Source organism: Helianthus annuus, chromosome 16 (assembly GCF_002127325.2).
Source record: "Helianthus annuus cultivar XRQ/B chromosome 16, HanXRQr2.0-SUNRISE, whole genome shotgun sequence".
Classification (NCBI taxonomy): domain Eukaryota; kingdom Viridiplantae; phylum Streptophyta; class Magnoliopsida; order Asterales; family Asteraceae; genus Helianthus; species Helianthus annuus.
This window is the reverse complement of record NC_035448.2, coordinates 180,993,611-181,007,973: the sequence shown is the minus strand read 5'-3', so window position 1 is coordinate 181,007,973 and position 14,363 is coordinate 180,993,611. Positions and strand designations below refer to the sequence as shown.

Sequence of the window (14,363 nt, the reverse complement as noted above, 5' to 3'; positions counted from 1 at the left end):
AATTAGGAGAGATTGAGAACAATGTTTTCATTTTTTTTTGTCTTTTGTGCTTTGTTTTTTTTTTCTATACTTTTATCCCTCAACTTTTAGTATTGACACTCACAATCATTTAACTTTTAAAAGACTTTGTAATCGAGTTTTACGGGTTTATATTCATCTATAAGTTGGTATAAATTTAAAGTGATTTACGTTTTGGGCACATTTCTTTTAGTTGTTAGACCACCCGTAGTGGGGCGTGATTTTTAAAAAAATTTGAAAAAAAACGCCCCAAAACGCCCCTCCCCCCACTACACCGGGCGTTATAAGGCGTTTTTTTTGAAATATTTGCATGTTGGCGTTGTAAATAAAACGCCTGAAGTGGTCAAATGAGCAAGTGCATGTGCCAATGGGAGTGTTCTTCAGTCTGCCAAGGTTTGACCAGCCAATAAGATTGTGAGTTTGCTTTTTTTTTTTAACTAGGATTACGACCCGCCGCAATGCGGCGGGTATTCTTTATTTATAACTAAGTCGATCTACGACCCATACGTTATGTTAAACCTGTCAAACGGGGTAAAAATAGACGATGTAAAAACGTTCACCCACACACGCACGTTGCGTCGTGTTAACTCGCAAAATTTAGAACGAAATGTAAAAACATTAAACCAAAGACGCACGCTGTGATGTGTTAAGTCACAAAATTTAGAACCCAGCATAGAGCGCAAAATTTGCGGAAAATGAAAACTATAAAGGACCAAAGTTGAAAGTAAAAAAAGTTATGAGGATAGATTGTAAAAGATAAAAAGTTTTGGGTTAAAAGTAAAAAACAAATAGTTTTGGGTTAAAAGTAATTTATAAAATACTTTTGGGTGAAAAGTAAAAAAAAACAAATTTTTTTTTTTTGAAAAACCCCCAAAGCCAACGTTACGACAACCATATGCATAACAATTTTTTCTTTGAAAAATCCCCAAAGCACATCCCGCGTTGCGGCGGGGCGTAAAACGGTGTCAAATAGTACTAATGTCACACAACCGTCATCGACAACCAACACTGACTCGACCTATAATATGCGTATGACGAACCTTTCAAACATGGAAAAACAGAGGTAAAAACGTTGAACCACACATGCACGTTGCGTCGTATTAACTCGAAAATTTTAGAACTATACGTAAAACGAAAATTTGCGAAAGATGAAAAGTATAAGTGATAAAAGTTGTGAAGTTAAATTGCAAATAATGAAAAGTTTTGGGTTAAAGTTAAAAAAACAAATTATGTAGGGTTAAAATTGAAAAATGTACAAACCTTTGGGTTAAAACAAAAAAAATCAAAGTTTTTTTTTGAAAAACACCCAAAGCACAACTTACAAGTCCTTATGCACAAAAAGTTTGTTAATTTATATAGGTTTTAATTTAATGATTGGTAGGGGCATTATTAGACATTATGCCCACTACACCACGTGTCGAATAATACCCTATAATGAGAGCATTAATTTTCTTAACCACTACATGGTCTTATACTAAATTAAAATAGACATCGCCGCGTATCACAGGTAATATTACTAGATGGCTACGAAAGGAGAACTCAACTGGCCCGCCTGGCCCATTTCTTGCTTCCCATTCCACGACATCAATATATACATTTGGCGAAACCCTAACAACACTCGAGCACACATTTCTCAAACACTCGCTACCGAAACATGGTGAACACCAGAAGAAGCAAAATCAGGAAATCCCAAAACCAAAACACCCCTACAACCAGTGGTGGAGAATTCCGATCAGAAATCGTCTCAATCTGGATCATTGATTGGGTCCAACGATGACCTTTTAACCGAGATTCTTCTCCGCCTCCCTGTTACCTCCATCCTTCGCTTCAAATCTGTTTCTAAACACTGGCGTTTGCTTTTGAGCGACAGACATTTCACCCGAAGGTATGATATTCATAACCTTTCAAAATCTCCTGGTCTCTTTGCTGGCGATATATATGTTCCATATGATGTTCAAAACCCAAGCGCTCCCCCTTTTCGTACTCTCGATTTCTACCCTGATCCTCTTGGTATCACAATTGTGCAATCTTGTAATGGATTACTCCTTTGCAGTAGCGGGCATAGATGCTCGTAAGTATTATGTGTTTAATCCCACCACCAAGCAATTTGCAGTCATCCCATCTCTCCCTGGAGGTCTGAAAGTTCGTCGATCTATTCTGCATATGGGTCTGGCATTTCACCCGACAGATTGTGTTCACTACAAACTTGTTTGTACTCGTCTCGTTAAGCCGGCTAAGGATTTGCTTCAGGTTCAAATCTACTCTTCTGATACAGGGAAATGGAAGATTTGTCCTGTAACCTTCCATTCTAGTTGGCTTTTCTTCCAACAACAGGGAGTTTACTGGAATGGAGCTTTTTATTTGGTTCCCTCTTATGACAATCACTTGCACTTTAAAATCGAGGCTCAACAGTGGCACACGTTTCCCTTGCCGGTGGAGATGACGTCTTTGGAATGGTCGACATTGTACTTTGGGGAATCTAGAGGTCATTTACACTTGATAGTATGCAAGAATTTTCTCGATTATAATACTTTGCACTTGAATGTGTATGAGATGTTGAGCGATCATTCCGGGTGGTTTGTCAAGTATCAACTACAACTCCCTGAGCTTTGGGCTACTTTTCCGGAGATGACACTCTACCGTTATGTTTTTAAAGTCGTTGATGTAGTCAGAGGTGAAAAAGAAGAAGATACATTCATGGTGCTGCAAATACCCCGGAAATTCATAAGGTATAATGTTCACGACAAGAGTTTTAAGCAGATATACGATATCACCACCCGCTACTCCTACGTGATTGAGCATCGTTATACCGCGACTTTGGCTTATTTCTAAAAGACAAGTCTATGTATCTGTATGTTTTTCTTTATTAAAGTGTGGCTTAATTGGATCCTGTTAGTTTGTGTCTGTGCATGTATGTATTGCAAAGGCATTATGGATCGAATATTAGAACAGGTTATCTGACTATTTTGCACTCTTTAAATTTTTCTATAATTTTATATCTAAACTGTCACTTGATAATTCACAAGTAGAATAAAGAGTTAATTACATGGTTGGTATGTGGTTTACTAGTTTTGTCATTTTCATACCTATTTATTGAAAATTATACTGTATCAACTTTTACAAATTTAGGGGTGCCAATAAGACTAGAAGGTATGGTGAGACTCATCCCCTAGGGGATGGGCCGCCACGTAAGCGGGTGTGAGGATGGGCCTAAAGGGGATGGACCTAGGGGGTGGGGGATGAACCCCTTTATATATGTGTATGTATGTATGTATGTATAGGTGTGTGTGAGGGGGTGAGGCCCGGCTTGGGCGGCTGTGGGCGGACGGAGGGGACGAGCCTGGGGCGGCGACGGAGCAAGGGGGTGGGGTGACTGGGGCGGCGGCGGCAAGGGGGTGGGGTGACTGGGGCGGCGGCGGCAAGGGGATGGGCCTGGGGCCGTCCCCCATACCGTCCGGTCTAAATGGGTTGGACATGTGTCACCATCATCACATGTTTAACTCATTTCTTTACAACTGCCAAACCAGTTGGCATGTAGTAATTAAGTTGTAAACATGTTATTGGTTTGGTGGGTTGTAATAAATGGGTTAAACGGATTAGCGCGTCCACTTGTTTAGGTTAGTTGATATGTTTGGTTAAATAGATTAAAATGTCAACCCAAACACGACATATTTAATCAAACAGGTCAGCTTGAACATACGAGGAGGCTTTGCCCTTATGCTTAGAAGCTTATCTGGTTAGCAGCTTTATGGCTTTATGTTCTTTTAGAATCATTAACAGTGTTTTTTTAGTGTTACTATTCTGGGTTTTAGGGGTGCTCAGATATGTTATATGAAATTGATTATCTGAATATTGTGACTTTAAGGCGTAATAATCACTTTTAGTGTTTGTTATGTGCTAAGAACATCCAAACACTGCAACCTGTTTCTAAACACACATCCAAACACTTCTTTAGAAGAAAGACGAATCCGTATCAAATTTATCAACTGTAACTTGTTTTTATTTTAATTCAAATTCGCTGAATGTTGCTTATTAGAGATCCTTGTATTTTGCTGCATTGAACTATGAAGCTGTTTGCTTTATTCAGAAGAACATAAAAGATGAATATGCTTGTGTATCAGGCATGTGGATTTACCAAGATCAGGTTAGGTAAATCATAATATACTAAATTGATGATCAAAATGGAAGGTTGAGTGTCCTTAAAGATCACTTAATGTACTTGTTAAATTAGGTTCGGTGAGTGCAAGTGACCCAAAACATAAAGGTCGTAATTTGTAATTTACCCAATAAAAAAGTAAATGGCATCGTAATACTACTACTACACAGTGTGAAGTGATTTGCAAAACGAACAGGAGACCAGAGCTCAGTTATAAATAAGCCTTCATCAATGTGATTTTATAATCGGATGCTACTAACCTCCTCGGGTGAAAAACTATGCCCGCATCATAGATGTATCACAGTTCCCAATCGATCCACTCTGGCTCCACCATCACTCATTTCACATCAATGTCAAATCTACCACCAGTTCCACGCACCATTGTAATGTCTGAGTTTTGACCTAGGGAACATCTCATCTCCTGGCCTCTTATCTTACTTTTTAACCCTTGCTGAATTCTTGCTGCTGCTCCTTTGAAATTTTGTTATGTCACCCCTTGTTCGATTTATACGTGTCTGCCATTTATAAAAACTAGTGGAAAACCCGCGCGTTGCGGTGGAGCCAACGATACGTGACGGAAAAAAGATACACATCAAGATTACCCGTTTAGTTTCACTATGGGATCTCAAGCCATCAAACAAAGTCCTTATCACCAATATGAGCCTAGTTGTAACAGATAACACCATAAAATGTTTGATTTCAAAGAAACTACATAATTGATTGGAACAATAAGCTAAGCGATAGTCTAAAATTTGAAATCATCCTGCCTTGATAAGGGCCTGAATAGTTGTATCACGAATCATCTAGCAAGCATCTGTACAAGACTACAAGCATCCTTTCTCGAGGCAAGTCTTGGATGCAGGCTGCTGAAATAGATTGCTGGTAGACCTGGATACAACGGAAATTTATAAAATATAAATCATTTATTAATCTATATTACATATTACAATACTGACCTAAGTATGCATACATTGTAAAAGACGCAACTCTAAAAGTCACCTTATTTGTCACAACACACTATTAATATTAATCAAGAATATGCCTAGTGGTGCCAAAATCCATGGTTGAGATGCCAGAGCATATAGTATATGCTAAGATGACAAATAACACACGATATCAGTATTAAAATAAGTAATTTCTGACCAAAATCTCCATTCTTCTTTTCCTTCAAACAAAGTTATGTGGTTTTCTTTTTAAAACTCGAAATTGGGTTGTGTTATCGACCGTATATAGTATGTATTTTCAACACCTTTAAACTACCAGTTTTCATATATATCTTTTACTGGGATTTAGTTCTTGTTTCATGCATGTGTTATTAGATAATCCACAGATGCGAATAGTACTAAAATTACAAGAGAGTAACTATTGACTATAAAATAATGTCTAGCTCTTTAGAAGCTACGCGCTTGGCTCATTTGGAACATAAAAACTGTATAGTGATTACTTTGAATTTAAGTATGGAACATAAAAACTGTATAGTAATCACTTTGAATTTGAAACAATGAATAAAGTATACAGTAACTTCTTTATTCAGAATGGTTTATTTGTTTTATTAACAGTGGTAGACTGTATAATAATCAAACCAATACACCCCATAAATGATTATATTAATGTATGAATGTAAACAGCAACGTGAAGAAAAATAAAAAGATGATTTGATATATGATTCAGCTTATAAAAAGATGATTATTTATCTTGTCCACGATCCGGGCCAAGTAACGAATATTAGCTAAAAGGAATTAAGTCAAACGTGTCAAACAAGTCAAAGTCAGCCAAAGATGCTTTTTATTTTCTTACCAATCACAGAGTCTAGAATAAACTGTTTTTGCCAATGCATCACGACTCAAGGCTGCCGCCGCTGGATCCAGTGGTTTTGTAATATTTCCGTCTGCTGGAGTTAAGATAACACGCTCACATAAAGATTGTTCAAGTGCTTTCGCATTACACCTGATAAGAAACATGTATAGCTGAGATTACTTTCATATTATATGTCATTAACGACTAATCAAATTGCATAATGACAGGTTGAGTTGATTAGATTCGGACATGAGTAGCGCGGCTGTTGTACGAAGATGACGGAGCGATTTTTCGTCTTCACTTTGGAAGAATCAAACTCCTTTCCTTTGATGAAGCCACCGTTACGGAGATGAAGAATCGCAGCTACAACACGGAATATCGCATCCTACAAAAGCGCAAGCAAAAGATTATCTTTTAGACGTTGGTTATTTACCCAGATGGTAATTCAATACGTTTACTTTTGAGTGAGTTTACCTGCTCATCTTAGTTTATTCCCACAACATCCATAGCATTTAGTGTTTCCAAATACCCATCGTCTATATTCGCTACTTCATAGCAATTAGCCTGATTCAAATAATGAAATGTAAAAACCAGAGTCCACTCGAGACAATAACCGAATTCACACGTATTTCCATAAAAAATGAAGTCACCTCGGGGGGTGCTGCACAGAGCATGTAAAAGTCTGATGAACTTCCTCTTCTACCAGCTTACAGTCGCTTGCACATGCTTCTTAAAAATGTGTACCCCTGGTCAAATTACAATATTGTCCATTAGATTTCCTTTATATAGTTATAGCAGGGAACCCGCGCGTTGCGGCGGGGTTAACAATACGGGGTGAAAACATAGTTCAAACCTTAAAACGATAAAGAAAAATTGGTATTTAAGTTTTGTGTGTGTATATAACTCTCCTCCGGCACATACCAGAGTCATCCAAATCAAGAACAACCTTCAACCAGAAATGTACTCATATGATTTCAAATGACAGATAATCTAAACTATATACATTCATTTATATGAGTAACTTAATTACATTACACTTAAACTGATCTTATACCCTTCATATTACACTTGAAATAAAACATGAAATGGTAGTATTGAAGTATGGATTTGGATTTTTGGTGAGGGTCGAAACATGCCAGGTTTGATGAGCACAAACAACGTTCTTTTTCTCCAAAATTATTTTTTTAAATATAACCAAGAAGTTAAATATATGATTATAATAACTATAATATTTCAGTTATTAAGAAGTCAAATATGATTATAAAAACTATAATATTTCAGTAATAATCTAATTTATTTTTACTAAAACGATTTGGATGATTTATACATTAAAAATACACTTTCAAGTTTTAACCCGTTTGAAGCATTTAACAAGCCTGCTTTTAAGCAATGTTTTTTGACCCGATAAGACTGTCGGGTGTGGGTGTCGCCAAGGGTGTTGTTGGCCCTTTAATGCCGGGTACACCACCCCGGGTTGGCGTTTTGGTGGACGTTGCCCAATTGGCGTGGCAATAGTGTTTGGCGTGGGGCGTTGGCCTGGGGTGACGTGTCTAGCAATGGTTGGCTGGGCGTTGATGACCGTTTGGCAATGGTTAAATTACGTGCCACATGGCACCCCAACGCCGGCCTGGCCACGCCCCTTCCACACCCCACTTTTTTGGGTATGGACTGATGGAGCCCACACCTGCCACATGTCGAGCAATGCCCCCAACCTAAGCCCCTCCACACCCCATAGTCTAAGTAGCAGGTCAAAATTACCAACTTACTGACGATGACTTGCAGAAAGTATAACAAAAAATGGAACTATGAGAATTGATAACATTTGAAATTTAACCTTTGTCAATATTTCCAAAGCAATATTTAAAAGCTGTGTTATTGAAATATTTACTCTAATTGGCTAGATAAGCATAACCTTTGTCAATATTTCCAAAGCAATATTTAAAAGCTGTGTTATTGAAATATTTAAATATTTACTCTAATTGGCTAGATAAACATAAGCATAAGAAAATAATGTTGAAATTAAGTAAACTATATCATGGAATACATCCAACATTATACCTGCAAGTAATCCCCAAATAGTTTAACTTGAGCGGTTTGTTTATCATCCCGAATTGTAATAAATTTCTTAAACATCGCCTAAAGAAAAACCGTGGTCATTAAACCATAATCTGCATCAGCCTCAAAGCTAATGTAGTTTAGCCAAATAAAAAAAAAAACATTCCCAAAATGCAGCTAAAACATTACATATAATTGAATTTGGAACAACATCTACTTTGTTGCCAAAACAACCCCAAACCTACAACAAAAGTGCTGTCAAATAGGCCCAAACGTGCAGCTTTATTGCTACCTAAACAGCCCCAATGTAACCAGTAATGGGCTCCCTTGCAGTTTTTTGAACCGAAACATAGCGGTCCCACAAATCAACACAATAGAAGCGGTGATCATAGTCCCAACTGAAATCCCATACCTCCATCCTCTAACCACATTATCTTGTATATTAACTAAAATACATCACTGCAAAAAGGGACCCGACACTAATATAAAAGTAAAACCGATTGAAAAAGTAGACCATTGCCTTTTCCTACTTAGGGGTTAATATGGAATTGGTATGACCCAAAACCTGAAACGTTCGACTTTATACCGCCACGGCCACCACCTAATGCTATGGTGTAAAATGTAAAGTGCCCCATAAAGCATTGATAAACAATGTTTTCTACACATCATAATAATGATAATCATCATTCAAATAATATGAAAGGACCTAGAGTCATCAAAGAAAATTTCTTTTGTACCCCCCTCAAGGCCAACTTTCACCGCTTGTTTTTTTATTAACAACAACCTTTAAAACCTCAAGAACAACCATACTAAACAGGTCGACTTGATATACGGAAGCATTTCGCATTCACCTAATATCATTTAGTGTAATCTTAATGATATAAATTTACTTATCTTTAAATACAAAATTTTAATTCCAAAGAAAAGATACAAAAATAATGAATAGAGACTTCAATCATAATTCACATAAGGAAACATAAGGAAAAATAGTATCAACATTTAGTCTCAAATTCACAGAATACCAAAACCAAAAGAGGACATAAATTGCACCTGTTGCAACTCTGTGAAACTAAGCAACCGTGTGTGGAGGACCTGCTTCACAATTGACAAAGTTATAATCGACCGGAAGGAGTTTATTTATATAACAAAAGTCGAAATTCAAACCTGATTATAGGCAACTGAGGTCGCAAATGACCACTGAATTCAATCATGGGTTCCATCTTAAATAATTGTGGCTATGGAAACGTCTGGGCAGATTAAACTGGTGTGTTTATTTTCCCATTAAATCTTCAATTTGCTATTAAATCTTCAGTTTCATTCATAAAATCGATTGGGGCAATTCAAGAATTAAAGGGCAACGATTGAAGGGAACGATTGACTTATGATGATAACGGATGGTTTGATGTAGAGAAAGAAGGGCAGAATAGGAAGAAAAATGTAAAATATTGGGTTTTATTTAAGAATTTTAGCATGCCATCTTAAAAAATTAGTGTTAAATTACTATTTTGTACATGAGAAATGCTTATATATAGTATATAGATAGATATAGATAGATATAGATATATATGATGTGAAGAAAGGAACACTTGTTAATGTTGACGGAGAAACCATAAATGAGCCAATTGTTAATGTTGAAGAAAGAATAACAGATAAACATAAGCAATAAAATCCATTGTATAGCATAACTAATGAATGGTAGAGTTTAAGGAGAGTGTGTTGGGGTGAACACTACCTCTGTTATCTTGTAGGATAGAGGCTGATTCTGTTAAGACCCCTCATTCAAAATACTTTCTTTTCTTTTTACGTGGATAGTTATTAATTTTCTTTTTACATGAATAGTTATTAATTTAGGGGTGGAAACAAGACGAGTGGAGCCCAAGCTCAACAGGCACCGGCTTGAGCTCGTTTAACTTACGAAAGCTCAAGCTCGTAGAGTCGTAGGTTTTTCAAGCTCGGGCTTGGTTCATTTTTTATTTATAGTTTTTTATATTAATTTTAATTATTAGTTTATATATAATTTAGTTATTTTTTATAATTTTATAAATATTAATTATTATTATTATTATTTAAATATATATTTAATATATTAAATAAAAGTTATATAAATAGTGAGCTCGTTTAGGCTTGTGAGCCAGTTCGACACTATGATAGGCATAGCAAAGATATGTATCTAAGTGATTGAGAATTCTAATTTGTTTATACTGATGTGGGTCTAAACTCTAAAGTGCATCTACGGTTTGAGAACTCAATCGGTAGAAAGTAATTTTCTTTTAGGCCTTTTATCTTGGGCCCGGCCCACTTCTTTTTCTCCTTTCTTGAATCCATTGTGTACTACTCTTCACTGATGGAAAGTGGAAACCCTAAGTCCCTAACGGTGAGCACCGGAGGCAAAATCAAGAACACTCTCGAAATCACTCACTCCAGAAGAAAAAAATGGTGAACACCAGAATCAAGAAAACCCTTAAACCCTCCTTCTCACAAGCTTCCACGGAGGATTCGGATCATCAATCGACTGAATCTGGAGCTTTGATTGGTTCCAATGATGACATTTTAACCGAAATTCTCCTCCGCCTCCCTGTTACCTCCATCCTTCGCTTCAAATCTGTTTCCAAACACTGGTATTCGCTTTTGAGTCACAGCCATCTCACCCAAAGGTATGATCACCTTTCTAAATCCCCTGGTCTTTTTGCTCACGATAAATATCTCCCCTTTGATGCTGAAGACCCAAGCACTCCTCCTTTTAGCAGTCTTGATTCCTACTTTGATCTTCCGGATGTCAGAATCGTGCAATCTTGTAATGGCTTACTACTTTGCTACACTGACCGTGGGCCCAAAGGCCGCAAAGCTGCTCTTAAGTATTACGTCTTTAATCCCACCACCAAACAATTGGCAGTCATCCCACCGATTTGCGGAGGTTCTAAAGTTCGTAAAACAATCCGTTTTATGGGTCTGGCATTTCATCAAACAGATTGTGTTCACTACAAAGTTGTTTGTGTTCGTCGTCTTGAGCCTGGTGTGGATTTGTTTCAGATTCAAGTCTACTCGTCTGATACAAAGAAATGGGAGATGACTAGCGAATCTTTCTGTATATGTAAACACGTTTTATTCGGCCACGGAGTTTACTGGAATGGAGCTGTTCATTGGGTTCCGTTTTCTGGCTGTCCGTTTTACTTTAAACTAGATGTTGAACAGTTGCATATGTTGCCTTTGCCGGAGGGCTATACGTCTTCCGAGATATTCATAATGTACTTTGGAGAATCTGGAGGTCATCTACATCTAGTAGTACAGAAGAATCGTGAAGATAATTATTTACGTCTGAATGTGTATGAGATGTTGAGCGATCATTCGGGTTGGTTTGTCAAGTATCAACTACAGCTTGATGAACTTCTGGATTCTTTCCCGGAGATGATCTCTGAGTACGCTTGTTATTTTAAAGTCATTGATGTGGTTAGAGGCGAAGAAGAAGAAGATACATTCATCGTTCTGAACACTAGTGAAAAGATTATAACATACAATGTTCATGACAAGAGTTTCAAACAGGTATCTAGTTTCACCGGGTACTTATTTGAAGACAATTCAATGTTTCATCCAGTTTATCATCGTTACACCGAAACCTTGTCTTCCTTCTAAATGACATTTTGGTTTGTTTATCTTATTTAAATTGTTAAGGTATTTGAATGTGTTGTTTAAAAAAGATTTAGTTAATTAGTTATGTAATTTACGCTTAGCCTATTGTTAATATGCTTTTTATTTGTACATCTAAACATAACCAAACGCTGTAATATCGAAGCAGCAGCTTAAATTTACAGAGTTTAGCTTTAATTGATTGATAATTACAATACCCATCACACTGTAAATATCTCTGGACCTAACTGGACCGATTCACATGCTCGAAGCCTACCAAATGGTGATTATCATGAAAGATCTTGCATGCAGCGAGCGCCGACATAAAGCACACCAAATCAATATTATCCCCTGAAGGTTCCATGCAAGAATCATTTCTAATAATCGACTGCGTTGACCATCGCCTCTATAAATATGGAGCTTCCTAGTTGTTGAATTCTGCAAAGTATGAACAGACTAAAAGATCATGTGAGTGGAGGTGGAAACTATTGAAGCTCAAGCTAAAGCATATTGAATTGAAATAATGATGATTCGCGAACCTGCAATGAAATAGACAAACATATGATATGAAAACCAAAGTTACAAGAAAGAGGGGATGAAGAGCAAATTACATTATTATTGAGAGGCAAGTTAAGCTGCTGACTAGCTTCACAAGATTCGGGTCCCAAGCTATATATATATCTACATGAGTTGTTTCACCATGTTAAGAACAAGTTTACTTATTGTTCGGGTACTTAGTGGACCAAAACCTTAAAACTTATAAAAACCACACGGCTATCAGTTATAACAACAGTATGTCACAAATTTTCCCGGTGATTTAAGACTACATGGTATGGTGATGGACCATCCTTGGAGGATGATTCGCCACGTAGGCGACACATCATAGTCCTCCCAAAGATGGATCATCCTCCAAAACTAGGGGGCATGGGAGGATAGTCCTAGTCATCATCCTCCACCACTTTTATATTTTTTTTTTATTTTTTTAATCTTCAACTTTTTTTAAACATTTAACAAATAAAGTAACAAAATATTTTCATTAATATTAAAAAACATTACATAAACTTAAAAAAAAAAAATTAAACTTAAAAAAAATAAACTAAAAAAAACATAAACTTAAAAACCTAAAGTTAAAAAAAAAACTTAAAAATATCCTAACATATTAAAATAAGCTACTAGTCGTCGTCTTCCATGTGGTGGGCGGGTTCGTTTTGAGCGTTGTTCCAAATGTACTCCACCAAGTCCGCTTGTAGGTTGTGATGTGTGTACTCGTTACGTAGAGCGAAGGCGTTCAAATCTTGTTGTTCCTCACTAACTGGAACAGAATTTCCAGTAGACGCGTTTTCGTCGTAATCGCATATCGCTCTCCCTTCGTCTTCAATGATCATGTTATGAAGGATGATACAAGCGTACATAATGTGTCGTAACCTCCTTGGTGTTTGCGAACGTGCTGGAATAGAAATGATGTGCCATTTTTTTTTGTAGAACACCAAAAGCCCGTTCAATAACTTTTCTTGCGCCCTCTTGAAACTTTGCAAACTTTTTCCTTTTGTCGTCGGTCGGGTGCGGGACAGTTTTAACAATTGTCGAGTACGTTGGGTATATCCCATCGGCTAGGTAGTAACCTCGCCTGTACTCCACCCCTGAAACCGTAAAGCTTGTGTCTGGACCTGTACCCGCCACTACATCATCAAAAATCTGTGACTGGTATATGATGTTGAGGTCATTGAGTGAACCAGGTAGACCAAAAAAAGCATGCCATATCCAGAGATCCTGTGACGCAACAGCCTCTAGAATGATAGTCGGATGTCCCTGATCTCCCCTAGTATACTGACCTTGCCATCGACGTGCGGTTCTTTCAGACATCCTAATGTACTCGTCTAATGCATCTGGTGCGTAACCGTACGCAAGTTGGCGAATGGCCGACGTACATTTTTGTAAATTACTGAAACCCCTTTGCCCCCTAGCATCGTTTCGCAATGTAAAAAACGGATCAGACTGGGCCATGTCGCCTGCAATACGTAAGAACAGTTGACGACTCATGCGGAAACGACGTCGAAAAATCTCGGTTGGGTACACGGGTTCGTCGGCAAAATAATCGGCTACTAGTTTATCGTGGCCGGCTATAAATTTAGAACAAAACATAAAATTAAATTAATTAAAACATACATTTTAAAATCTATATAAAACATAAGGAAAAAAAAATAAAATACCTTCTTGGTCTCGGTTATATTTTGCTCGTCTGGTTAGCGGTTGGGACGACCCTTCAGCGGCCGCCATGAACACCTGAGCCGCGTTCATAATCATGTTGTGCATAATAACATCCTCTTCCGAAGATGATGAATACCACTCGGACGAAGACGATGAAGACATAGAAGAAATTGAAGAAATGGAAGAAACGGGTGAAGCCATGATAATTTTTTAGCGAGAGATGGGGTGGTAGCGGGTAAAAAATGGTACAAAATATGATGATTTTTTATAAAAAGGGAAGAGTGGTTTATAAAATGTGAGAGAGATGGGGTGGTAGTGGGTGAAAAGTTGTGAAAATAGGGGTTAAAGATGTGAGTATTTATAAAAATGGAAGTGAAATGGGGGTTTTATTTGAATATAGCCGTTACAAAAATTCTTTTTTTTTTATTTCCAACGGTCAAAAGGTGGGGGACCCACCTCATTTGGATCATCGCAAACGGCTAACTTGGGACGGAGAGGACGGCGA

At 37.3% G+C, this 14,363-nt stretch overlaps 2 protein-coding genes and 1 long non-coding RNA gene across 6 annotated transcripts; 2 read left to right on the top strand and 1 right to left on the bottom strand.

Annotated features, from left to right (window-relative positions):
* The first annotated feature begins 1,559 nt into the window (after positions 1 to 1,559).
* Positions 1,560 to 3,022, top strand: LOC110918388 (F-box protein At5g07610-like). The gene has a single exon (XM_022162720.2). The coding sequence runs from the start codon at positions 1,906 to 1,908 to the stop codon at positions 2,848 to 2,850; it is 945 nt and encodes a 314-aa protein (XP_022018412.1). The 5' UTR covers positions 1,560 to 1,905; the 3' UTR covers positions 2,851 to 3,022.
* A 1,777-nt stretch (positions 3,023 to 4,799) lies between these two features.
* On the bottom strand, positions 4,800 to 9,423 carry LOC110918390. Of its 4 annotated transcripts, none has more exons than XR_004883108.1 (8): positions 9,191 to 9,423; positions 9,077 to 9,121; positions 8,030 to 8,107; positions 6,622 to 6,717; positions 6,446 to 6,535; positions 6,221 to 6,356; positions 5,972 to 6,121; positions 4,800 to 5,062 (listed from the first exon to the last, which is right to left on the bottom strand). It is a non-coding gene; the product is annotated as an uncharacterized LOC110918390 (long non-coding RNA). The 4 variants fall into 4 exon arrangements; XR_002581272.2 differs by having other exon boundaries at positions 9,077 to 9,118; XR_004883109.1 differs by lacking the exon at positions 8,030 to 8,107.
* Positions 9,424 to 10,367: 944 nt separating this feature from the next.
* Positions 10,368 to 11,782, top strand: LOC110918391 (F-box protein At5g07610-like). Its single transcript, XM_022162722.2, has one exon. It carries the CDS (start codon positions 10,460 to 10,462, stop codon positions 11,654 to 11,656), a length of 1,197 nt encoding a protein of 398 aa, XP_022018414.1. The 5' UTR covers positions 10,368 to 10,459; the 3' UTR covers positions 11,657 to 11,782.
* The last annotated feature ends 2,581 nt before the right edge of the window (positions 11,783 to 14,363 follow it).